Source organism: Scomber scombrus, chromosome 14 (genome assembly GCF_963691925.1).
Source record: "Scomber scombrus chromosome 14, fScoSco1.1, whole genome shotgun sequence".
Lineage (NCBI taxonomy): Eukaryota > Metazoa > Chordata > Actinopteri > Scombriformes > Scombridae > Scomber > Scomber scombrus.
Window position 1 is genome coordinate 10,384,345 of NC_084983.1, and position 26,432 is coordinate 10,410,776.

General features: G+C 39.7%; 1 protein-coding gene across 2 annotated transcripts; it reads left to right on the forward strand.

Moving 5' to 3' along the window:
* Nucleotides 1-46: 46 nt before the first annotated feature.
* Nucleotides 47-25,967, forward strand: thoc2 (THO complex 2). 2 transcript variants are annotated; one of them, XM_062433723.1, is made up of 39 exons: nt 47-140; nt 3,274-3,329; nt 4,939-5,030; nt 5,377-5,428; nt 5,584-5,654; nt 5,922-6,043; nt 6,211-6,344; nt 7,200-7,360; nt 7,600-7,692; nt 8,005-8,160; nt 8,484-8,656; nt 8,834-9,029; nt 9,123-9,161; nt 9,295-9,425; nt 10,399-10,500; nt 11,541-11,625; nt 12,333-12,426; nt 12,712-12,792; nt 12,899-12,995; nt 13,848-13,965; nt 14,100-14,279; nt 14,525-14,689; nt 14,862-15,137; nt 15,304-15,445; nt 15,907-16,064; nt 16,780-16,908; nt 17,019-17,150; nt 17,269-17,453; nt 18,162-18,337; nt 18,721-18,823; nt 19,028-19,413; nt 19,665-19,723; nt 21,216-21,251; nt 23,229-23,360; nt 23,591-23,657; nt 23,742-23,887; nt 24,006-24,082; nt 24,899-24,945; nt 25,043-25,967. In XM_062433723.1, exons 1-38 carry the CDS (start codon nt 76-78, stop codon nt 24,924-24,926), a joined length of 4,695 nt encoding a protein of 1,564 aa, XP_062289707.1. In that variant the 5' UTR covers nt 47-75; the 3' UTR covers nt 24,927-24,945; nt 25,043-25,967. The 2 variants fall into 2 exon arrangements, with proteins under 2 accessions (XP_062289707.1, XP_062289708.1); XM_062433724.1 differs by having other exon boundaries at nt 25,046-25,967.
* Nucleotides 25,968-26,432: the final 465 nt, after the last annotated feature.

The window sequence follows — 26,432 nt, forward strand, 5'->3', positions numbered from 1 at the left end:
AGCTGGCTGCAGCAGCACATTTGACCCTGTGTGTGCCATGATGAACTAGACATCCGGGCTGTGTGTGTATGGAAGATGGCGACACTTATCCTCCGTGGTGAATGGATAAAAAACTGGGAAAAATCAGGAAAACACGAATTGTGAGTGGTTCTGAATTTCGACACAGTGTTAGAGGTCGTAGTGGTTTCACAGTTAAAGATCTCTGTTGCTAATAATAGTAATAATTATAACGTAGCTAGCATTACAACCCAAGGCCAGTCTCTCAAGTGTCTGCGAGTGCTAACATATGCGGTAACGTCAGCTAGCTAAGAAGCAGTTGTCGCCGATATTTAAATCTGAAAAAATGTGCAGTTCGTGTAGTTGCAGTCGTGTAGTAGTGGATACCCCTTTATGTATTATTCTTTGTGAAGTGGAATCGTTATTTAAATTCATTCGTGAATTTGTAAACACGACGGCTATCAAAGCTAAGCTAGTTAGCATCCATGTAGCCCACTCTCTGGCAGGTATCGATAACTACCACCGTCTTAGTTTAAGAAAATATTGTGCCAAAGTTATTGTAATTAGCCAGCGTTAACTGTCCAGAGATAGTTGACGACCAATTGGTTAAAAAGCTAATGCTAGCCCGCGTTAATGTAATAGCAATAGTAATAGTAATCAAGTGGAGGGAAACGGCGGATCCTGACGTATAACTCTAGCTAATCTGATGCTAGCAGGTTAGCTGCAGCGCTTTTGATGTCGACAGTCTCCCTTGGTGTATTTGTGTGGTATTGTAGTATAAAAATAAAAAATAATCACAATTAATGACTTTGCTCGATAAACTGTGTCTTCAGACAGATAAAGCCTCTTGTAGTCGTCACGTCAATGTTCAGCTAACGGTTCAACCCACCATGTCAGATTACGACGGTAAAATAAACTAGATATTTGTATAGTTAACCCTATTAGTTGGCTTACTACGCAAATATTGGGGCTATATTGTCGTATAGCAATGTGCCCTCTGCGCAAACATAACCGATGATACACAGCTAGCGCCAACTTTCCACACCACATCGCCACATTTACTCATCTTGGACACAGACTTGTCTCAAGCAGTATCTTGAAATCAACATTAATGCCAAGATTGGACTTTTAGTGTTGCCACCGATAAAAGGAAAATGGTTTCGTGAATGATATTTTCACGTTTTCTGGAGTGTAGCCATCGTGTACAGGCAAAGACACAATAGGCTCATCCACAGTGCTAGCTGCTATTAGTCACTGTAGGCCTTGCATAGTTACAAAAGGCCTTCAATGGGATGCATCAACTCAGACTACTTAGATCTTAGTTGTATATGTGATGTATGTCACTGTAGCTGATAACATATTGACAGAAAATTGCTCCAGGTCGATACATGAACCTGTAGTGTTATCCTAGAGAGAAACTTGTACATGTAATCTAAATGATGCATAACTCTGTTGTGTCTCTTTAGAGATCCATACCTAAACACTGCCTGCATAACATCTCCTATTTAACACGATCTCATCTTTGCTGTACAGCAACAAAAACCCATCTAACAAATGCTAAACAAACGTTTTTCAGTTGGTAAAAAAACAAACAACTTGTTTCCCATCATATAAAACAACATATTGCATTGAAGTGGTACATTTTTCAGTTAGGTCTGATAAAGGTTCCCTGTCAACGAGCCCTACAGCCCCCTGTCTCTCCAGGGGTGCCACCCCATGCAGTGATGTCTCTGTGGTAGACAACAAGTGAAAGGGCAATTCCTATGTGCTGCTGAAGAAAGTGTCACATTGGTATTACATAGCCACTGTATTTCACATTATTACTGTGAGTGTTTGGATCTATTGGTGTCTGACATCAACCAGTGGTGCTATTACAATAGTGGGACTAACCACAAGTCTGAGAGGCAAGGGTATAACATGTATTTAGTGCTGTATAAGAAAATATTGCCTGTCACCCTTATTACGCTATTTGATCATAGGGTATAACGCATCTTTAACTGAGCACTGCATGTAGTTCTCACGGTGTGCCCAGCCTTATTGGCACTAGTTGACCAATATCAACAGCTGTTTGAGTATGTTGAATGGGTGACAGTTTCACTTGTACGTGTGTGCACGTGCAGAACATACATGCTGGTGCTCAGCTGTTGTGTCAGTTGTAATTTTTAATGGAGGACCTTGATTGTGTTTAATCACTCTGTTTTTGGCAGTGCTTGTTCTTCAAGGCCAGTTAAATTGCCAGCAAGGATATCCCTGAGTTAGGTCTCTGGTTCTCTCACAACCAGATTAGAAGGATTTTCCTGGGAATTTTTTTTCATAATGTGGATAAATGCCACCATGACCGCTTTAGCAGTTGGTAGATGTCAGTTGCATTCAGGAGATCCAGAAAAACAATGTGACCAGACATGCAAGATTTGAGATATATATTGCACAGTTTCTCACTAACTTAAACCAATACACCATTAAGCTGGATACAGAAACGGTAGCATCTGTGCAATACAAAGCCAGAAGAAACTTCACACATCTCTCATTTCTTGACACCATTGGCTGTAATGTAATCCAGTACCATTGATAGTTGTATTACCTGGCTTTGATCCATTTGTTATATCCATTGCAGGGTAACATATAATCCTAATCTTAATCTCCTCGTTCATTATGATTCCTGACAAGGAAATCTTGTCACTAATTAAAAATTAATTTGACAAAACAGTATTTTCAGTATATTTTGAATTGATATTTCATGTTTTGTTTGGTCTCCCTCCGTTTACTCACGTTGTTTCATTTCAAAACCAGAGTCGAAGTTTTTTTGATAACACTGTTGCCTTTTTGTTAGTCAATTCAAAATTTAAATCATATTTGCCTATTATTATTATTGTTGTTGTTGTTGTTGTTATTATTAGCTAATTAAGTGACATTGGCTTTAGTTGTATAGACCAACAAAAAATCTGCAAATAGGGCGTCTTATACCCTGATTAAGGACTGCTATGAGATCAGTGTTGTATATGCACCTTGTCTAACCAACATGTCAGTGTACCTGTGTCAACCTGCCCTCATATTGAGTTTCTTTTAACAGACTATTGTACTTTTCCTGCCAGTACCCCTAACTGGAGAGCTCTTAGTAGATGTAAAACATGGTTACAAAATCTACAACATTTAGATTGACAGAAAATAAATGCAATTACTTGTTTTCATGCACAATTATCTGTGATGTTATCATATTAAGTATTATCATGTTTTGAATAGTCTAACTGACCCAAATTTTGTCTCTTTACCTTGTAGCGTACAACTCTGCAAAGAGCTTACAGAGAAAACAGATCATGGAAGTGAGATTAAAGGTAAGTTGAAAATGACCTCAGTTCTGTTTACCTTTTCTGTCAATTTATTTAAGTTTCCTTGGTGTACAAACAGAAACACACATCCAACGACCATTACTGGTGTACAAACAGAAACACACATCCAACGACCATTACTGAAAACAAAAACATCTTTAAGAAATTTTCCTTTGCGCAGTATCATTGTTAGTTAAATAACCAGTGACTGTATTGTCTGGACATTTTAGCTTCTGTTGACATTGTTCACAATTAGCACATTTTTCAGTACTATCACTCTGCAGACAGCATTTTCACAATGTGACAGCTTGTTTTCAAGCAGAGACATGCAACTAGCCAGTCACAGCAGTGTTAAGGAATGTGCGATATAACCAAAATCTATATAATATATATTAAAATGATAATATAATAGGTAATTTCATATTCCTGTAAGGTTACATAGCATGATATAGCACATCCTCTGTAAATACAATGAATAAATAGTTTCTGGTCTGCTTTGCACTTACAGTAACATAATGAGTGTGGTTGTCACCTGGTTCACTGTTTCTCCTCTGCTGCGCTGTGTGCAGCATACACGGAGGGCTCAGCCCCGCCTACAGTGAACCACAGAGAGTAGCACAACCATAAACCACAGCAAAATGCAGCAGAAACTCTCACACTGAGCTGAAATGAACAAGTGCTTGTGACTAAGATAAATAACATAAATAAAAATAGTCTCTGCTGTGTTTTGTTGTCATTTATGGTTTTGCTACTCTTCTCCGCTCACTGTTTCACTGCGGGCGCAGCAGAGCAGAGAGTGAATTAGGTGAAGTACTTGGGTTGATGACAACTACATTCGTTACCTTACTGTAAGTGCAATAAAAGCTTTGTAAGTAAAAAGACAGGTAGAGTAACTTATTAATGTAATCCATACAAAAGATGGACAGGCTCCAAATAATAAAAAATATTTTCATAAAGACTGATTTGCAACACAGTGAAATAAACAATAGAGCATAATATAAAATGATAGATGACTTTCTATCGCCACACGATATATCATCATATCACACAGCCCTAGCATAGCATGTGTGCTTCAGTGTAATAAGTTCATGATTATAATAACTTTATTGTTGCATGACAGTAAACTTGTGTGTGAATAGTAACTGAAATATTACCAATAACTGATGAAAGCACAGACATGCACGGAAAGTAAATTATTTTACATAAAGATTTCAGAACATTTCCATAATGGTTCGTTTATCTGGTAGTTTTCCCAGTCCTGGTGCTGAGCATCTGATCCATATTGCATGTTTGGTGTGGTGCCTCAGTGCAATTAAGAAATTGGCAGAACCTGAAATCTTCTTTTCATTCACTGTCTCATGAGAAGTTGTCAGAGCTTCAGCCATTTTGCAAAGAGAAATGGAGAAAAACTGACTCAGACTTATTGCAATCAAGGAAATAATTGTCTCTGAAGGTGCCTCTGCTCAATGTTTTTGAAGTGTGCGGGTAAATACTGGTGCAGTTTTTGTGTTTTGTATTTATGTTTGTATTTGTTTTTGCATTTAATAAGAGCATTTTTACCTGTCAGTTCACTTGTCTGGAGGATGATCTCCATCTTGTCTGTTTTTGTGTCCAGATATACAGGCGGCCTTATATGAGCTCTGCTGGCAAGTTGTACAGGGGAACCTGAAGTTGGATCTTGCCTCCAGCGTCCTTGGGGACATGATGGTACTTTTTTTTTTTTTTTCCCCCCATGAGGTTTAAGTTAAAGATGTAGCAGTGTCTGCACGGTTCTAAAGATTAGACATAAAAACCTTTCTCTTGTTTTATTATATCAGTAAGAAATTATGATTTGAAGAGTCAGTTTGGTGTTATGTGTTAAATTGGAGTATCCGTATCGCATCAGTCTCTGATAATGGATACTAAAAGATTGTCTCTTACACAAGTTCAATAACACGATACTGACTTTGGAACACAGTATTGTGATCTGAGTCTCACTGTGCCAGCTAATATTTACACATTACTGTTTGTGTCCAGCTTCAACATTGTCTGTTCTCTTTTCTTCTACTTACAGGAACTCAGAGATGACATGCCATCAATTTTAGCAGATGTATTCAGTATTCTAGGTAAACATGGGTTTTTTATTTTAAACATTTTACTTTACTTTTAGATGATATGAAGTACTCCAATTAAACAATTGCAATATTAGAATATCCTGATTTTTTTTTATTATTTGTGTCATAATCTTATTGGTATTTCTTATTTCTTATATTTTTCACAGATTTAGAGACTGGTGCACTAGAAGAAAAAAACAAACGTGACCATTACACACAATTGGTGGGAGCATGTTTGGTAAGCACAGTTTTACTTTATTAACAAAACATTGTTTATATAACTCTATCATTCTTGCAGTCACTTCAGAGTACTAGAGAATACAAAGATTGCCTGAAGAAAGGCATTTTTATCCCTTAAAACACAAGAGTATGCAGGATTTGGCCTCTTTGGATTAAATGTTAACCACTGGATAAGAATCCTGGAGTGTCATGAAGGTATTATTGATAAATGTACAGGCTTGTAATAATAAACCACCAAAATTATTGTCTTTTTTTTCCCTGTTAGTTTTTTGTTCCAGAGGCCATCTTGAAAGAGCGACTGGACCCAGAAACCCTTGAATCCCTTGGACTTATAAAACAAGCCCATCAGTTCAACCAGAAGATTGTAAAAATCAAGACTAAACTATTGTAAGTAAAGTGCACAGTTAAGTAGAGCTATCTCATTATATGCAAAATATAATGACAATAGAGCTTTCTATTCTATAAATAGAGAGCATGCATTTTAGTGTACTGGGAATATAGTCATTATGCTTCATAGTGTGCATCCAATATTTATGTAATTTTGTTTCTGTCAGTTACAAGCAACAGAAGTTCAACTTGCTAAGGGAGGAGAATGAGGGCTATGCCAAACTCATCACCGAGCTTGGCCAAGACCTGTCGGGCAACATCACCAGCCACCTCGTACTGGAGAGCATCAAGTCCCTCATAGGTACCAAACAAAGCTTTTTCAGATTGACTGCATTGAATGTGGTGCTTTTCTGTCTTTTGCTACAGTCAAATGCAAATCATAAGGTATTATTAATTGTGTGTAGTGTTTTGGGTTTTTTTTTGTATCAGGCTTCTCACCAAAATCCACATCACACCTGATTTGGCAACTTCAGCATTGAGTTTATTATGCATGGCCAGTTTCCTGTACATCACAGAAAATCTGTCCCCATATGCTACCTGCCATTGTAAGGCAGCCATTCATTCCTGTAATATTGTGTTATACGACGACTCTTATTCATCCTGTCTCAACCCGTTTGTCATTATTTATGATGTGGTCAATGTGCAGTGTAATGACATTGATAATGCCCGCAATTAGTTATTTCTGCATGAGCTCTCCCTGACACCAGGGAACATAAATATACAAAGAGAAGCAGTGCAGCGTGACTTCCTATCAGTGACCAGAATGTAAATTGCCCACGGGGGTCTGAGTAGCACTGATGATACAGGGTGACAGTCACCAAAACTGTCCAATCACATGTTACCTGTCAGTCCGCATATCTTCATGTTTACAGCTCGTCGTTTGTTTGTGAAAAGCCAGGGTAAACATAAACCGGACCAGAACTAAAAGGCAACAAAGAATCTTTTTTTTGCCTTGATCGCCTCAAATGAACCGAACTTCAGGTGTGAGAGCAACTGGGACTCAGGTCTAGAAGCACCCCCCAGTCTTTGGAATAACCTGTTTAGATTCACTTATGACGTTGTTAGATCTTAGTTGTATATGTGAAAGACTTGTTTGAACAAGTCTTTCATTATTATTCTGTTACCTGCTTAGGTCTCTTGTTTCATCTGCCCGCAGGATGTTTCAACTTAGATCCGAATCGTGTTTTGGACATAATCTTGGAGGTGTACGAGAGTCGATCAGACCAAGATGAGTTCTTCCTGTCACTCATCAAGTCCTACATGTGTGAGCCGCTCACTCTCTGCCACATCCTGGGCTTTAAGTTCAAATTTTACCAGGTGAGAATATCAAGTCTGGGTGTTAACAGTTAATAAAAGCAAGAATACGTGTTTTGATGGTATGACCTAATCCACAAATAATCAGATCCAGTATTTTAAATGTAAGAACACAGTCTGACCAAAACAATCCCGAACTATAATCCTAAAATTATCGCATGACTCATATTTAATACATCACTTGATTATATGTCTGATTTCCATGATAATGTATTAATTTATTTTCTTTTGTGTGTCTTCAGGAACCTAATGAGGAAACCCCCAAGTCACTTTACCACATTGCTGCTGCTCTGCTTCACCATAACCTGATAGAGCTGGAAGATCTCTACGTACATGTAAGAGTCTAGCTAATGGCCACATTGGTAAAAAAGAGGTCACCATTCAATTTGCATTTGCATGTTCTAACGTCATGCTTGTATTTGGCAATACGAGTTGTGTGCAAACCCTCTGCAAGCAGACTGTAATCCTCAAATGGCGTCCAGAGGATTTATGTGACAGATATATTCACTTTATTATGATATCAGATCTTTGGGTCAAATATACAAAGTTAAATGTTATTTCACCTCCGTCAGATGTAAAGTATCTAGTGTATTTTGTTCTTAGACTGAAGTTTCATCTGTTTTGTTGCCTTTGCTCTGTCATTCCAGCTTATGCCACCAGATGCCGCCATTGTAGAGGAACACAAACGAGATATCTCAGAGGCCAAGCAGATTGCTCGCAAGTTGGTCATGGTAGTGCTACCCTCAGAGAAAAATGAAGACAAAGACAAGGAAAAAGAAAAGGAGGAAGAGAAGAATGAACAGGTGTTAAAAACATTTGCTGTTATATTATAAATTCTGGGATGCTTAAGATTTTGGACTGTTCTATAGGAATACTGTGAAAGCACATCTCCTGTAACAAACATCACATGAATGTAGTTCTGCTGCTGTGAATAATTAATTTATTCTGTCCAAATTTTCTAAGATACTTTATTATCATTTAGTTTAAGTAATACACATTGTCATCCTTAAATACATAAAAGGCAATGGTTTTAAAAATCTATCACTTCGGAGTATTACAGTAGCAGTACTCAATGTCAATGAACTTTATTACGGACACTCATTTGCTGCTCTTTTTGTTCCCACAGCCACCTGACAACCAGAAGCTTGGTCTGTTGGAAGCGCTACTTAGGATTGGAGACTGGCACCATGCTCAGAGTATTATGGACCAGATGCCTTCCTTCTATGCGACTTCTCACAAGGCCATCGCACTGGCACTCTGCCAGCTTGTGCACCTGACTGTGGAACCTCTCTACAAAAGGTGATGATATTTTACATGTTTCACTTGCTGCCCATTACGTGTAGTCGCACCATAAAGCATGCACAAGTAACTCTCGTTCCACAGTTTGAACTGACTACTTGAATTCTTCTCAATGCCAGCATTTCAATACAAGCTGAATAAAACACAGGCCCTCACACACTCGTCTGTTCCTCACAGGGCTGGCGTCCCGAAAGGAGCAAAAGGATGTGTGCTGCATCCACTGAGGAACAAGCGGGCCCCTCGACCTGCAGAGATCTTTGAAGACTTGCGCAGGGACACATTCAGCATGCTATGCTACCTGGGCCCTCACCTCTCCCACGACCCCATCCTTTTTGCCAAGATTGTGCGTCTGGGCAAGGGTTTCATGAAAGAGGTACACGATTGTAACCACCACATTACGACATCTGCACTGAAGCCTAAGTTTTAGTTTGACCTGTACTTATATTTGGTGTTCTTTGCTTCTCAGTACCAAAGTGATGGCAGACCTGATGTCAAAGACAAACTGGTAAGTATAAAAAATATAACTGCCTCTGACTAGAGGATTGGTCTGTAGATGAATATTAAAGAAAGCTTTGCTTGAATGGATCTGCCAGATGACTGTGGGAACCTTATTCATGTTGATTATATGATCATCGCAGGAAACGCTGCTGAGTTGTTTCCTGAGCATTGCAGACCAGGTGCTACTCCCTTCTCTCTCTCTGATGGAGTGTAATGCTTGCATGTCTGAGGAACTGTGGGGTCTCTTCAAACTCTTTCCTTACCAGCACAGGTGAGATACACACACACACACACACACACACACACACACACACACATCACTCACTACTTGTGTTACTGTGTAATTGAATTGTTGGATAGTAAACCCTTAGGCAGGTTTCCAGGATGGTGTTTACTAGCTGGCAAGGAAAGAATAGCACACAATCAATCCGAGTTCTTCACGCTGTCTTTGATTGTGGAAATGCGTTATTCAGCAAACCATATTTGTTCACAAGCAATACAAGAACTTTATTTTTAGAGTCTTTGTTTGAATATTTGAGCACACTGCTGATGAGCAATGACACTCCACGTTCCCAAAGGTTTTGATTGTTCTCTCAGTTGTTGGTGTCAGTTTGTCGCAGCTAATAATGTAACTTCTTTAGTTACTGAAGATAGTAGCACTTTGTAGATGATTTCAGTGTCTCCCACTATAAAATGTTTCAGCACTTTAAAGGAAAGGATTTAATATAAGCTGAAAACTCTCAAGTGGCACCGTTCTTCATGCTCTGCTGTGTCAGTGTATTTTACAGTGAGTTGCTCTTTGCGCTGAATTTGTTGATGCACCATAAGGGATTTTTAAATATTCCTTGACCTTGCTTGCTCCAAATATGACACACAGCAAGTTACTTGATCTAATTTTCAGGAGCAAGTCAACCATTAAGGAGCAATCCTCTTTTATTAAACTGAAGGACTTGAAGCAAGTGAGGTAGAAATTCACCCCTGCTGTTTCTGGCACACTCTTAACAGCATTTTAACATTATGCTGAATTGCTAGATTGGAGGTGGCTACTAGTCAAAGACTGTTAATAGTTGCAAGCTTTATTGCTTAAACATGTATTGTTTATGTTAAAAACTGTTTCCTTTGAGCTTACACTGGCAAACTATGTGGAGTTTTATGGCCTACTCTGCTGATCCTGCCAATGTGTTTGAGGGCTGCGTCGCTGAAACCTTCTTTTAATTGGGACTCCTCTACCTTTTCTCCCTCAGGTACCGGTTATATGGACAATGGAAGAACGAGACATATTCCAGCCATCCGCTGTTGGTTAAAGTCAAAGCCCAGACTGTGGAAAGGGCCAAATACATTATGAAGTAAGTCAACCCAATGTACCATTACTATACAGTCATGCATCTGTCTGTGTCTTTGCTGTGCTTTGTTTCCAGGCCAGACAAAAGAAAGGTAGAGTCCAAAATTTTAATCTAATACACTTTTTGTGAGATTCAGTGAATATCTTCTTACGGTCTGCCAGCTGTCCCTCCTTTGTGTGTACTGGAAAAAAAATTGGTGTACATACACAGCGCTGGCTCTGTAAATGGGCATGTAAACACAGTGGCTCGGAGCAAGCCACACAACACTACTCCAGCCAATCAGCAACAGGGTGGCGTTTGGGCGGAGAATGTAGATGGACTGTTGGCCTCACATGAAATGATTTTTTTCCCCCCACTAGTGATAAAGTGTGAGAGGAATAGAAATGATTCCACAGTTGACTCACAGCTCTAGATTCAGCCATATTTCTCTCTTGGCCGTTGCCATGGCAATGCACGTCCATGAATTAGGGGTCGGAGCTGCTGAAGGAGCACGAAGGGAGGGGTGTATTTGTTTGGGTGTTTAGTTCAAATATCAACAATATTTCTCCAGAATGGCTGACTCTACCTTTTAATTCATGTCAGGTCACTGTGCAGGTTTCTCCACCATCTCACGATCTGGGTTAGGTCTTCAGTGAAATTTTGTTATAAGACATAAGTTGCAATTATAATATTTGCAAACATTAAAATGCCAGTCGGTTGGTTGGACTAGATCAGAATTAGTGAACAAAGATTTTTCCATGTGTTGTTTTGCACCAGCCATCTTAAGTTAAGCTGTGTTAAAAGCACAGTGCAGCATGGACAGCACAAGAATTTAAAATGTCTCATGGACCGCTGTTGTTTTGTGTGTGTTGGACAAGTAATTATTCTAACACTGTTCTGCTGTTGAAGAAATCGATAACACTGCTTTTATCTTAAGCCGACAACCATAACAGCACCAAACTGCGACTGCTGTGATGCTTTCAGAAGTGACAGTCTCCGCTTACAGCACTCGTTGCTTCTTCTTGTTTTCTTAATCTGCTGTCTTATGCTTTTTCCCTCCCCAGGCGGTTGACCAAAGAGAATGTGAAACAATCTGGGAGGCAGATTGGCAAGCTGAGCCATAGCAACCCCACCATCCTTTTTGATTATGTAAGTGTGTTTTGTTCTAAGTATTTTACTTCATTTTGAATGGTATCAACATACAACAAAGACAGTCTAATTTCATATTTTATCTGGTACAGCAGATAGAGCACGTTGCACCTCACTCGCTCCGTACATTAATCATATTTTCCTGGCTCTTTCCCATGGCAGCAGTGCAGCTTGCATCACTGTAGCGCCTGTCTTGGGAATTGCTTACACCCAGTACTCTGCTCACAAATCATGCATTCATGAATCAAAGTAAAAGCCACTTAGCAAAAATCACAAAATTGGGCCACACTGACAAAAACAATCAGCACTTGTACAGCCATTACTTTGGCATGGTACACAATACAGGGTTCATAGTCATTTGCATTTTCTATAATTGTAACATTTAACATTAGCATTTGTCCTACTTAGGCATAAAACAGATTTAACATTTTTAGCATGACCGTGCTATGATATATCCTCTCACCACTACACTTAAACAGTGTTTTATTTGTATCCATGTCAGATTTCTGTCACTGTTCTCTATAATATAATACGATATGGTAATTAACCATTTAATGTAAAGAATCTTTGCACATGTAGTAATGGGATGATGCTTCATGTAAAGTGGTCAGCATGGTTAAACATCTCAGCCTAATGCGTGTACGGATGCACATGCACCATAAAATGGTGTTGATTATGTTTTCTTATCTCACCTGTCCTGTTATCAGATGCTGTCTCAGATCCAGTGGTACGACAACCTCATTGTTCCAGTGGTGGACTCTTTGAAATACCTCACATCCCTCAACTATGATGTCTTGGCTTGTATCCTTTGATGTTAAACTGGCTGAATTCAGAGGGATTAGCAGAGACCGTGTGTGTGTGTGTGTGTGTGTGTGTGTGTGTGTGTGTGTGTGTGTGTGTGTGTGTGTGTGTGTGTGTGTGTGTGTGTGTGTGTGTGTGTGTGTGTGTGTGTGTGTGTGTGTGTGTGTGTGTGTGTGTGTGTGTGTGTGTGTGTGTGTGTGAGTCATGTTGGAGGGCAGTGGGGTGTATGTAAAAAGGGGGATTCTTTCCCATTTTCTAGGTTGTTCCACTTGACTCTGTCTTCAGATTGCATCATTGAGGCTCTGGCCAATCCCGAGAAGGAGAAGATGAAGCATGACGACACCACCATCTCCTCATGGCTTCAGAGTATGTGTCTTAAACAGTCCCTTCATTCATTTGCATGCAAAAGGAAATAAACTGTTTGAAGTTTTAATGAGTATCTAACATGCACACATTCCTCCTGTCAACTAAGGCCTGGCAAGTCTGTGTGGAGCTGTGTTCAGAAAATACCCCATAGAGTTGGCTGGCCTACTCCAGTATGTCACCAATCAGCTAAAAGCAGGAAAGAGGTAAGTAGATCTCAACGTAGGATGGATGGTTTGTAGGAGTTTAATCATGATGCTTTAACACATTTAGACTAGCAGCAACTTAAGTAACATTGCATTCAATGTCAGTTAAAAACTGTTGGAATATTTTATGTTAAATCCAACTCAAACCATTATTGAAAACACAATTAGTAACAACTGCTCCCCTACCTGTTTCTCAAGAATTTATCTATTCTGCTTCTCATAAGTACCTGACATAGGTTTCTGCATAATGAAATTGCTACATGTAAACCAATATGACCCCCCAAGCCCCCCTAGGCAGAAGCTAAAGAGACAGACTAAGTGCTCGCTGTTGCTGCTCCTGCTCAAAGTTTAAAAAATAAATTCCGAGCTCTCCTCTACCAGTAAAACGGCTCTGGATTATAGCAGAATCCGATGTGACTCATGGGTGTCCCAAAGCAATGGCTCTCTCCTCCAGAGCTCCCGGCTCTCAGCAGATGTCCCTCTGCTCCATCCGGTATATTTATAAACATCTCACAAACTCAGACTCCGCACTGTGACATTGCTCATAGAAAATGTGGACAATTTGTCATGCTCTAACTTGCAGGGAGCAACTATATTAGAAAGACACTGTCAACTTTAACTGACATCACAGCTTTTTGCTTATGGCTGAGCTCATGGCATTTAAAAAAAACTTTAAATTTGAAAATATAATGACATTGCTCAAAAGCAAGGCACAGGAACATGTTGACAGTAGGATATTAATTATTCTAAATTAAATGTTACGATTGTTACAGAGCACACGGTTGTTGTTGAGACCTACTCCACTCCTTCAATGAAAATGCAATTTGCTTTGTGTCCTTTGTCAACCTGCAGTTTTGACCTGTTGATCCTGAAAGAGGTGGTGCAGAAAATGGCCGGCATTGAGATCACAGATGAGATGACGTCAGAGCAGTTGGAGGCCATGACAGGAGGAGAGCAACTCAAAGCTGAGGTATGGACTCGAGTACATTTATCATTCACTAATGCAGTCTCCTGAGTATCTGCAAGATCTGTGTCATTATCTGGAGCAGTGCTGCAGCTGCCCTCAGGTCCACATTATCATTATGAATGTGACTCTGTCCACAGGGCGGCTACTTTGGCCAAATCAGGAACACTAAGAAGTCCTCGCAGCGCCTGAAGGATGCATTGCTGGATCACGAATTGGCCCTGCCACTGTGTCTACTCATGGCCCAGCAACGAAATGGTGTGGTGTTCTTAGAAGGTGGAGAGAAACATCTTAAACTGGTTGGCCACCTCTATGACCAGGTTATACACCCTCTCTTAATTTGTTACTCTGAATTGTCTTTTTTTTTTTTAGCTTAAAGGTAAACATGTAAATGTCTCCACAGTCAATTATTAAATCAAAAATTAATTAAGAGGCAAATTATTTTCCTTCCGGATGAATTCATTTTTGCATTTACTGCCTTATAAACAAACTTTACACACCCAACAAAATGAATAAAACAGTATCTATCTTTTTGATGCTGATAGAAGTCTTTGTCTTCCTGCAGTGTCATGATACATTGGTGCAGTTTGGCGGCTTTCTGGCCTCAAACCTCAGCACAGAAGACTACATCAAACGAGTTCCTTCCATCGACATCCTTTGTAATCAGTTCCACACTCCACATGATGCTGCCTTTTTCCTGTCTCGGCCAATGTATGCCCATCAGATTTTGGTGAGTGGAGAACACCGTCAGAGCCTCAGAGCATCATGTCATATTTCTGTCAGTAATTCTAAAGTAATTCTCATATATATCATTTTTCATAATTTATCATCAACTGTTTCAATCAAATCAACACAAAATTGGATAAAATGTAGACTCCTCACTATTTACTTTCTTCTCACAGTCCAAGTACGATGAGCTGAAGAAAGCAGAGAAAGGCAACAGGCAGCAGCAGAAGGTACAGAAGTATGTGGCAGCTTGTGAACAGGTAATGACACCAGTGCACGAGGCTGTGGTGTCCCTCCATCCGGCCAGGGTCTGGGACGACCTCCGGCCTCAGTTCTACGCCACCTTCTGGTCTCTCACAATGTACGACCTGGCTGTACCACATTCTGCCTACGACCGTGAGGTCAACAAGCTTAAGGTCCAGATCAAGGCCATCGAGGAGAACCCTGAGATAGTGAGTTGTTTTTATTATCCCTCAAAGTTTAGATCACAAGTAAATAATATGAAGTTACAGTTATTGTGTAAAAAGATCAGTTTTAATACAATGATTATGATTATTATAGGTTGCTTTGAGTATTGTGTGTATTTGTGCTATGAATATTGTCTTCCTTCTGATGTAGCCCTTAAATAAGAAAAAGAAGGAGAAGGAACGCTGCACTGCCCTGCAGGAAAAACTGCAGGAGGAGGAGAAGAAGCAGCTGGAGCACGTCTCAAGGGTCCTACACCGCCTCAAACTGGAGAAAGACAACTGGTTGTTGGCTAGTAAGTATCCTAACGTTCATGTCAGTGTCACTATTGATGCATTTCATACATTTGGCTGCTGTAATGAAAAAACATGGTGGTTCCTCCCAAATGCACATATTCAACAACATAAATGGAGTTAAGGTTTCATAAGAAGATTTCATATGTGTCAGTCATTTATTAATAAAGCTAAAACATCAATTCCAGGACACAATGTCCATGGTGCATTTTATACGTTTTTGGATTTTGGACTATTGATCAGACTCTAGGAAATTATAACGGGTATTTTTCACTATTTTCTGACATCTTGTAGGCAAAATGATTCATTGATTGAGAAAAGAGCTGTCCGATTAATCACTGATTAAAATATTTGGTGTAGTACGGGAGAAGGAGGACATGAAAACAAGCTAATCACTGCCATGATCAAATCAATACTGGAACTGTCAATGTTACTAATTCAACTTTTAAATGTTTACTGACAGAATCCACAAAGAACGAGACCATAACAAAGTTCCTGCAGCTCTGTCTGTTCCCTCGCTGTATCTTCTCTTCTATCGACGCTGTGTACTGCGCCCGCTTTGTTGAGATGGTCCACCAGCAGAAGGCCCCCAACTTCTGCACGCTCCTGTGCTATGACAGGGTAAGACAATGATATTCTCAGACTATTTAACTCCATTTTTTTTAGCAAACTTCTTAAAGAGTACATAAAAATGATATGAATAAACACTGATTTTGGGATTTATAAAGGAGAATAACAGGCTGTGATTTGGCCTCCTCAGCAGAGCAGAAGTAGTAGAAATATCGGATTAAGTAGCACCAAAGAATAAATGTAAATGTTAATAATCCACTGAGCAATTTAGTGGGGTGATCTAGTGCTGGGCGATATGGACCATAAGTCATATCTCTATTTTTTAGCTGAATGACAATATACGATATATATCGATATTGTTTTCCTACTGCCACCAGAGGTGGAGAGTTGCCGCAACTCAACTCAGTAATTTAACAATGTAATCCACACAAAAGATGTCACCAAATGACAAAAATATTGCTGTTATGAGATATCGCGTTTGAAAATATACGGATATATCTTTAAAATGTGAAATATTGCCTAGCCCTAAGGTGAACCACCAGATTAAAGCTTGAAAGGGATTCCTCTTTACTTCTTGCTCATTAAGACCATTTTGAGCTCACAATATGTTTCCCAAAGTGCAGCTTTGAGATACTGAACTTCAAAGCTTTGACATACCATCTGGTGAAATTCATGCTATCTTCATAGCTTTTTCCACATGTAACACTTTGTTTTAACATTGTACTTAATAGTCTAAGCAAACACATGACCTTGTGTCGCCCTGCAGGTGTTCTCTGCAATCATTTACACGGTGGCCAGCTGTACAGAAAATGAGTCTCACCGCTACGGACGCTTCCTCTGCTGCATGCTGGAGACGGTGACCCGCTGGCACAGCGACCGAGCGATCTATGAGAAGGTGCCCAGTTCTACCTGTTCTCTACACCTGTGACAATGATCTATTTCTATCATGTCCTGATGCAGGATGGGCTGGAAATGAATCTTTCTGTTCTTATTGTGTGGTCACAGGAGTGCGGCAATTACCCTGGTTTCCTGACCATCTTTAGAGCCACAGGCTTTGATGGAGGGAACAAAGTGGATCAGCTAGATTACGAGAACTTCAGACATGTGGTGCACAAATGGCACTACATGCTGACTAAAGTGAGCTTCTCTTCTTTACCATCATTTTTCATCTTTAAATTCTGTCTAGATAAAAGGCAGTCAGAGTTCTGAAGGTGTGCCTTTATCTGTATTAATTTCCTGCCTCTGCTCCATCCAGGCTTCAGTTCACTGCCTGGAGACGGGAGATTACACCCACATCCGAAACATCCTCATCGTGCTTACCAAGATCCTGCCCTGCTATCCCAAAGTCCTGAACCTGGGCCAAGCGCTGGAGTGCCGTGTCCACAAGATCTGCCTCGAGGAGAAGGACAAGAGGCCAGACCTCTATGCCTTAGCAATGGGGTAACACAGCATTGTGTGCTGTTAGGCTCTCTGTGGAGCATACAGTTAACATATATTATGTGTGGTAATAATGACATGGACTCTGAAAAAAAATAATAGTGTGCATTATTTAATTGAGGTTATGAGTGTGTTTTTCTTCTACATTTGCAATCAGACACCTGGGAGTGGCAAGTGTCACATTCTAGATGTTATGAGCTGAGCGTTGTTATCAAAAGGGATGGTTTGACAAGTTACTGAAGATTTTAACAAATATTGGCAGATGCATACAGTGCATTTTATTTCTAGCTATAAAGGGGGCATGGGAGGGTTTTTTTTCCAACAGTGAAATTTACCCTTCGAGTATTAATCAGTTGTAAAAGTTTCCTCTTTAACTTGCTGCTGTAAAATGGTCAAACCTGGATTTCCTAATGTAGTTTTCAATTGTTAAATCTTTATAGCGAGTTCAGTTACATTGCTCAATAGCACATACGTACATACGCAGATGCGCATTGGGTTTCACGGTGAAATCTTCAGTGGCCTCCACTTATCTTATCCATGTACAGATGTGTGTGTGTGTATGTTTATTTGTATTTGCAGGGAAATTAAGCTCAATTACTCGAGCTTTGTTGTCTCAGTTTTGAAAGTCATATTTTTTTGCACCGTGTGACACTCAGAAGTTCTATGAGGATTTTGTCTCTGCCTTGTGCAAACCTTTTATGCGTCTTGCAGTTATTCAGGTCGGTTGAAAAGCCAGAAGGTGCACATGGTCCCTGAGAATGAGTTTCACCATAAGGAGCAGCCAGCGCGCAGTGCCACCCCTGCCAATCAGCAGAACGGCCCCGGCAGCACTGGCAAGCCTGCCACCGGCATGGGCAAGACAGAGGAGGGGACGTCAGAGGAAGGCGGTAAGTGATGCGAGACGTAAGACTTGGCAAGGTTGTAATTAAATGCAACACTTGTCATTCATAAGTCAGGAAGTCATTCTGTTTGAGACTTATTGTTTCATCGCAGCTGATACACATATAAGTTAAGGCTATATTTTTTGCTGTCTATCTGCAATATTATTGTCACCCCTAAAAGCTTTAAAACCAGAGAATCAGAGCAGTATAAATGTATAATAGGTTGAACGTCATAAAACTTGAACATTCAAATATTTGCGTACAACTTTTCAGTTAGCAACAGCATATATCTAGTTCAAGTTAAGGTTCTGTTGGTATCTGTTTTGTGCCTAATCTTTAAATGCATGTTTTAAATGTGCTCATACAGTTCTTGGTTTGTTTTCATGCAGATCGGGGCAAGGACAAATCTCAGGGGACCACAAAGCCAGTGAACAAAGCCAACAGTGCAGCGGCCAAAGTGACCACCAGCAATGGGAACGGTGCTCTCAACAGGTAGGGAAAATCAAGAGCCACGTTATATTAAACAAAGCTAAAAATGCTTCACCTTGAGTAGTGATGTCATGTCTACTACACCTGTAGTTTGCATGCAAGTCTTTTGAAGGAATATAATACTGTATTAAGATCTGCAAAAGCTTGTATGAAAGAAACATTTCTGAACAAAGAATTTCAAAGGGAAAAAAATCATCCTCTTTGCAGCACCAAAGCTGTAAAAGAAAGGGACGACAAAGAGAAGAGCGGGAAGGAGAAAAAAGATAAGAAGGAGAAGACACCAGGCAGCACTCCTGAGACAAAGGCAGAGAACCGTCGGGAGAAGCAGAGAGATGAGAGAGCAGGGAAGGAGGAGCGGGCGGCACGTGAGGGTAAGGAGAAGACCCCCAAGGCAGACAGGGAGAAAGTGAAGGCCGAGGAGAAGAACAGCAAAGACGACAAGGCCAAAGCCGGCAATGGGGAGCCCATGGAGCCGTCCAGGGAGCGGGACGCCATCAAGGAGTCCAAGAGCAAGGAGAAAGGCGACAGGAGCACTGCGGCCGGGTCCATCAAGTCTCCAGTTCCCAGATCTGAGTCAGCCGAATCTGAGAGGGGTAAGAAGCCTTTCTGATAGTCTGTTATACAGCTGTGTTCTCCACACAGTTAAAAAAATATGGAAACATTAAAGAGAAACCTGAAGCTCTTGTTATTTCAACACATTTAAATGAATCAAACGAAGAAAAAGCTTACATGAATTTTTCTACATGTCTGTCAATCATGAATGGATAGATGTCATTTTTTCTTTTTTTTTAAGGTCGCACGTGCAGCTCAAATAAACACAAATTTCACTCCTTGTCTATTACAGATCACAAAAGACGAAAGCTCGACAGCCACTCTTCTCCGTCCCACTCCTCGTCTGTTAAGGTTAGTATGGCTTGAGGAAGGCTGTGCCCGTTTCTTCTCTATCTGCCGGAGCGTTCCCTGCCGTTGCACATTCCAGCATCCCTGAAGATCATCCAGGAGAGTTGTCATATATGCAGGCATGGCATCTGGAAATCCCAGCCAAATCCATGGGAGTTGGAAAGCATTCCATGGACATCAGCATAATATTTTGCAGAATTGGGAGAAAACCCCTGAAGGACTTAGCCAAGAGAATATTGTATATATTGAGTATTTTCATATTGAAATATTTATCTATTTTCATATTAATGAAAGCAGTCAGTGTGCCTTGGGAAGATTTTTTTTATACGCATTTCTATATTCCTTGTGGATTTTTTTTCACCTGAAGTAAAATGGCTTGCCAAATCAAGAGCTTTCGCCTTCTCCCGTTATTTTTTGTTTTTACACCGAGAGCAGTGCTTTACTACTTGAAATGGTGTGCAAGAGTTTTTTCCCCCCATTTTTTTCCGAGATGAGAAGATTTCCTGGTTGAAGTGATGCAAGTTTTTTTTTTTTTTGCTGTTCCCTCATCGTGCCCGATTCCTGCGCAGAGTAGGATGGTTTATCAGCAAACCACTCTGCTGTAGGAGTGTCTCTCCACTGCGACTAAGTCATTGGTCCCTCTTCTGTCTCCATTTGTCGAAACGGCCTGCATGCAGTCTTCACGTGACACGGTGTGTTTCCAGTCAGTCCTGCCAGCCCCTACAACGCTTTACCCACAACTACCAGCCATCAGCATCAGCAGTCGTACTACCTCCTGGCAAGAATTCAATGGAAAATCGGAGCCACCATCAGCTGGGATCGACAGAGAAAATGAATGTCGCAGTTTTGAATCAGCCAAAAATGCAGAGGAAAATAAGCCTGCCCCAACAAAGAGAGAGAGTGAGGGAAAGAGTGGGCGAAGCCTGAATCGTCTGGAGCGTTGCCCAAACCACTGGAAGCGTGTGATAGGTCTTTATTTTACCCTTCCGCCAGAGAAATAGGCTCCCTGTGTCTTATCCATTCCTGAACTGTAAGTGACAGCAACAGTTACCTATATAGGGATGCAGTCAAGCACACAAGAATTGAGTGATTTGTCTTACACACACAGGCACACACAATACACACTATTTACAGCACTTGCACTTTAGATGTATTTAAATACCAGCTGCGCTGTAGGACTTTAATATAATGCTGCCTGAAATTGCAGACATGTCTGTAGTAATAAGACTAGCAGTTATTTCATATATGCTCAGGGTCTTTCCAGTTTAAATATTGACATTCCAGATGTTGAGCCTATGAACTCTCCTCTATGTAATAACCTTGTTAAAGCCTTAGTCCTTGAAGGTCAGGTCAAGGGAGAAGTATGCTGTTGGTCCGGCCAGCCCAGACTCCCCACCCCCTCACCCCTTCTTCCGACTCTACTGCTGTCTGACAACCTCCTCCCAAACCCCCCACCCCCTCCCAGCTCATCTGTCATCTCCATTCATCCCTACAGGATAATAACAACGAACCCAAGGAGTCCACATCCAAGGTTTGAACCAACACTGCTACTCGTACCTTCTCTCTGATTGTCTGTTTTCTCTGTTCAGGTGCCAACAATGTTGACAACAACTCGTGTTAGATGTCTGTGATTTCTTCATCTGTCCGTTTTTGTATTTTCACACTTTGTCATAAGGAAAGGTGCATTGATTTTAATGATTCACCATTGCCAAAGTTGATAGCAATACTTTAAGCTGCTTTAGTTTATATTTTTGGGCCACTTGGAGGCAGCAGAACCAGCTACACCTGACAAATGATCACCTTTTTATAAAGCTGTTGACATACAATCACCTGTTAACACATTCAGCTGACAAAAAGAGAGGTTTTGTTTCTGCCCATTTCACAAATACAACATCAGGATCCAGTGTCTCTGCTTTTCACCAGTTTTTAAGAAAAATATCTCGTTAGCTGTGTAAAGGGTAAAAGGTTTTGTGGAAGTGAGTACTGCAGTGATATTCTCTTTTGGCCTGGGCAACTCCTTTTCTTATCACTTCTTGTAATTTGATATGTTGTTCATTTAAATACTATTGAGTACTGAAGCTTTGAGAGGTTTTACTTACAGTGGCCATCTTCTCAGATAGTATTAGTAACATGTATTTGCCTGATTCACTCTTTAAATAGAATAAGACATATTCACTGGATGACAAAAACTAATTTTAGACAACAAAAGTAATTCTTGTTTATTTTGACCCAAATTAAATTTGAAACATGTAACAAACAGCACACAGCTGTGCGTCCCATTTTGTTTGTCACAACATCTAATGAAGTTTTCTGACAAAGATGAACAGAAAAATAAAACTAATCCCTAATATCTGACTTCAAAGTGCCAAAAAAATCAATCATCAATGTTTTGCCTTCAAGCTAATATTTAGTAGAAGCAGCAATTCTACAATTGAGTCTGTGTTTGTGTGGATTATTGTGTAATCACTGCACATCTCTCCCAACAGTCTTTCTCTTTATCATTGTCAGTGTTACTGTCTCTGTGCTTCAGTGTTATAGGACATTAAACATGCCGTCTAAGTGGGTTTGATACTTTGAAATGCCTTATGTTACACTGAATGCTCTCAGATATTATGAAAAACATCATTGAATAGCATGAGCCTGTTTAGGACCACATGACGACATCCTTCATTCTCACACCAACAAACAAGGAAATATACACCATTAATATACCATGTGTAATAGCTTATGGACGACTCTCTCTTATAGAGTATTTTAGCCATAAATACTGTAGAAGTCTGTGCTCACTGGGGAACTAACACTAATCCCCCAGTCCCATTTTGGAAAAAAAAGGGTCACTGGAGACACGAGGACACTGCACTGAAGTCTGCCTATATCTGAATTTCCAGCAATGGAATGAAAATTAAATCTCACTCCGACAAATTATTCAACCCGACGTGACCAGAACACGACCAGACTAACAGCTGTGAATGACAGTGACGATAATGAATCACAACCTGAACAACATCTAACTGGTAGTGTGAGTGTTGTGTTCAAATTCACGCTCCATTTGGATGCAGCTTGAATTTTCTGCGTGAGGTTTTTAAGAAGGAGCAGTGTTTCCTGTAGCTTTAATGCATGTAGAAGTATCTCAGCAGTAATGTGATTATACAAATCTGACCACAATTAGTCCACTTGATCAATACTGGTTATTTAACTTTGACTCCAAATAACTGCTGGTGACAGCCACAAAAAAACAACTCATTAATCATATCTGCATGTGGTGGTTCTTCCAAATAATTGAATTCTCTGTAATTTATATATACACTCACCAACAAAGAGAAGAAAGCGTTCATCATCATCATCATCATCATCATCTCGTCTTCTTGCTACTGTGGCTCATTTATTTGTAACACAATAACCTGAATATGTTGGGTCATTAACACTGAATATAGAGCCACCCAATAACTGACAACATTAAACATGTGTGTGTTTGTTTTGTTCTCTTAATTTATAATTATCTTCACAGCACCACGTGAACTACAATTCAGTTGCCCGGTCCAAGAGCAGAGAGAGGGAGATGGAGAAGAAAGATTCAGAGAACACGCAAGGCCGGTCCAAAGAGAAGAAGGAAGAAAAGGATCGGAAAGAGAGGAAAAGAGTCAGTATTTAACACGTTTTAACGTTTGAAATTAGCAATAGTGTTCTGAAGTTAGTTTTCATATTTGTTGGACTAATCATGAAGTAGCAACGAGGGAAAGGTTATATTAATCTCTACTTTCACACAGAAATTATAACGTGTGTGTGTGCCTGCCTGTCTGTGTGTGTGTGTGTGTGTGTGTCTGTGCGTGTGCGTGTGTGTGTGTGTGTGTGTGTGTGTGTGTGTGTTAGGATCATGCCGTCAACGATCGTGAGGCAAGCCAAGAATCCAAACGCAGAAAGGACGAGAACGGAACCAGTAAGTTGCCAAATCTGAAGTAGCTGTCAGCCCAGCAAGTAAGAGCGCAGTATATAATTAAAAAATATCTTTTCCTCTCCGCAGATTCCTCCAAAAACAGCAAAAGCGCGAGTCCTTCCTGTGACTCACCCCTTTCAGCTGAAAAAGAGAAGAGCAAAAGATCCAAATCTTCCAGTAAAGAAAAGGGCGAGTCTGTGAAACCTGAGCGAACTTCCTCTGGAGGAAAAAAGGTGAAATGTGCTTGTCACCTTTTACCAGAGAACATGAACTTGTAGTCAGATCTGTTTTTTTTTTTTTTTTAAACCGTTGTTTCTAATCATTCTTTTTCTTTGTGTTCATGTGCTGCAGGAGTCCAGACACGATAAAGAGAAGTCAGAAAAGAAAGAGAAGAGGGACAGCAGCGGAGGAAAAGAAGAGAAAAAACAATATCCTTAAACGTAGAGCAACACAAAGTCACAATCATATGTTCTTTGTACTGTTGTGTGAATATTTTTAATTAAAAAGTGTTTCTAAATTGTAGCTTTTTAAACTTGACTACAGCTTCAAACCACAGTGAGTCATTGTTACCTATTAGTGGTCGTTGCTGACAGATGACAGCTTGTTTTTCAGATGATGTATTATGATTATTTGTGCTTTTGTGTACCAGTGTTTCAGCATGTGGTCGATGCAGCCTTAATGCACTAAACTTGTTTTCTATTTCGTTTCCATTATGACAGAATTACCTCCATTTCTATCTATCGTGTGTCACTAAACACACTCTAATGCAATAACTGCTCAGGATTGCGGTGGATGTCATATTTCATTGAGAAGCCAGCCAACAAGACTTGCTTGTAAACATAATTAGTACACTGATCCTCAGCCTATAACCGTTCTACTCATCTAATTTAACTGTACGCTAATTTCTGTTTTCAATAACTGCGGCCCCGCTCCAATAAAGTGCCAAGCCACGGCTAAACGAATTTGTTGCTCCTTATTTTGAATCTCATCATTTCAATTGGACATTTCATAAAGATAGTTACGTTATTATTTACACACCGGCACTTCTCACAAGTTTTAATAATATTTTTTCATTTCTTGTCAATGAAAAAAAGGCTTTAATTGTTTTTGGTTACATCATTGGACACTGAATTGGATCTCAGCCTTTTGATACCACAGTTAGACAATTTAAAAAAAAAACTTCATGCACAGATGTTTTTCTGACAAATCAATCCATAATTCATCATTTTCCTTAACTATCATACTCATAAATCCTCTGACAAGCACAGATAATGTGCAATAATCAGTGAAGGTAAGACGCATTCAGACACTCTTGTTGCAACAACTACTGTGTGTGGTCAGTATTTGATGGATGTTCTTTCCTCTTCTCTGATCTATGTGCGCTGCAGCAGAACTGGAGAAGCTGTGCTGCTTTTATCTGCAAGACGCCCGCAGCTCCATCTGTGCTATGTTAATGTTAACTCGTACTCTCATTTCTGCCCGTGTTGTTTTTTTTTTTGTTTTTGTTTTTTTTTGTAAACGCCCCTCCCGAGTTTTGTTAGTTGTAGTTATCTCAACTTACAGATCACCTCGTTATTTTTCCATTTCAATATCATACAGTAAACCAGCGAAAAGATATATTTTTTTCCCCCTTTTCTTTTTTTTATTATTTTTATTATTCAGTGTGGGCACAATGTGCTGCTCTAATCACAATGTTATTCTACTTAGAAAAGTGGTTACTGTATGAAATGATCTCTTGGTAGCATCTGGTCATGGATTCAATAATCTCATGCTTGAAAATTTGTATTTTTTTCTACGTTGTCAGGCTTTGCTTTTTGCTCGTTTTATTGGAGTTAACATGCTTTCCATACTCACTTACCTCATATCCTTTTGAGATACCTAGATACTTTTTATTTATTTATCTCCACCTTTTAATCTGAGTAAAACAAGTAGGCATAAGTTAGAAAAAATGATATAAAGGACCAGTTGTATATTGTGTACAATAATAAAGAGGGTAACATGAAATTCACATCATGTTATTTCTTCTTTTTTTTTTCTTCCTTTTTTTTTGGATGTCCCTGACAGTGTCCTTCTGTGGTTTTGTGTTAATCAGGTTTTTACATAATTTATAAAAATGCCAGTTCAACCTTGATTCAAATATAGAATTGTAAAGTGAAATCAGACAAACACATTCTGAAGCACTGTACTCCAAATTCACATGTTTCGAAATGACTTGGAGATTTTATCTGCTGTACTCAATGAGTGTAAGCTTTTTTTTAAAAAACAAAACAACACAAAAACCAATAAATAAGTTTTCCTAGTGTGTCACTTTGATATTGTCTCTTACCTTTCTTTTTTTCCTTGCTCTACAAACAGGAAGTTGATTATCCACGCAATAGTTACGTGGCGGCTGAATTTCCATCATTTGAACTTTAGATACAGTTGGACAGCAGAGACAGTTAAAACTCACACCCATTGCTCAATTTTAATATATAGGTTACTTTTTAGTGTAGCCTGTTGACCCAGAAACCAGAAGTATAAGAAATCACTATTTTATCTATATTTTTACAATTTAGACCAGCACTAAAAAAGGCCTTGCTATCTTTCCTTTAAATGATGAAGCACTTACAGGGCGCTTTTCATGGTACATGAGTAACATTTTATTTTAAAGGTCCCTGTTCCTAAAAATGCTTGTGTGGGTCTGTAAACATCTAAACATGTAACTTTAGCATCACTGAAAACTAATTTAATGCTTAAAACAATAGTCGGGCCCAAATTAATACTGATTTCTTGCAATGA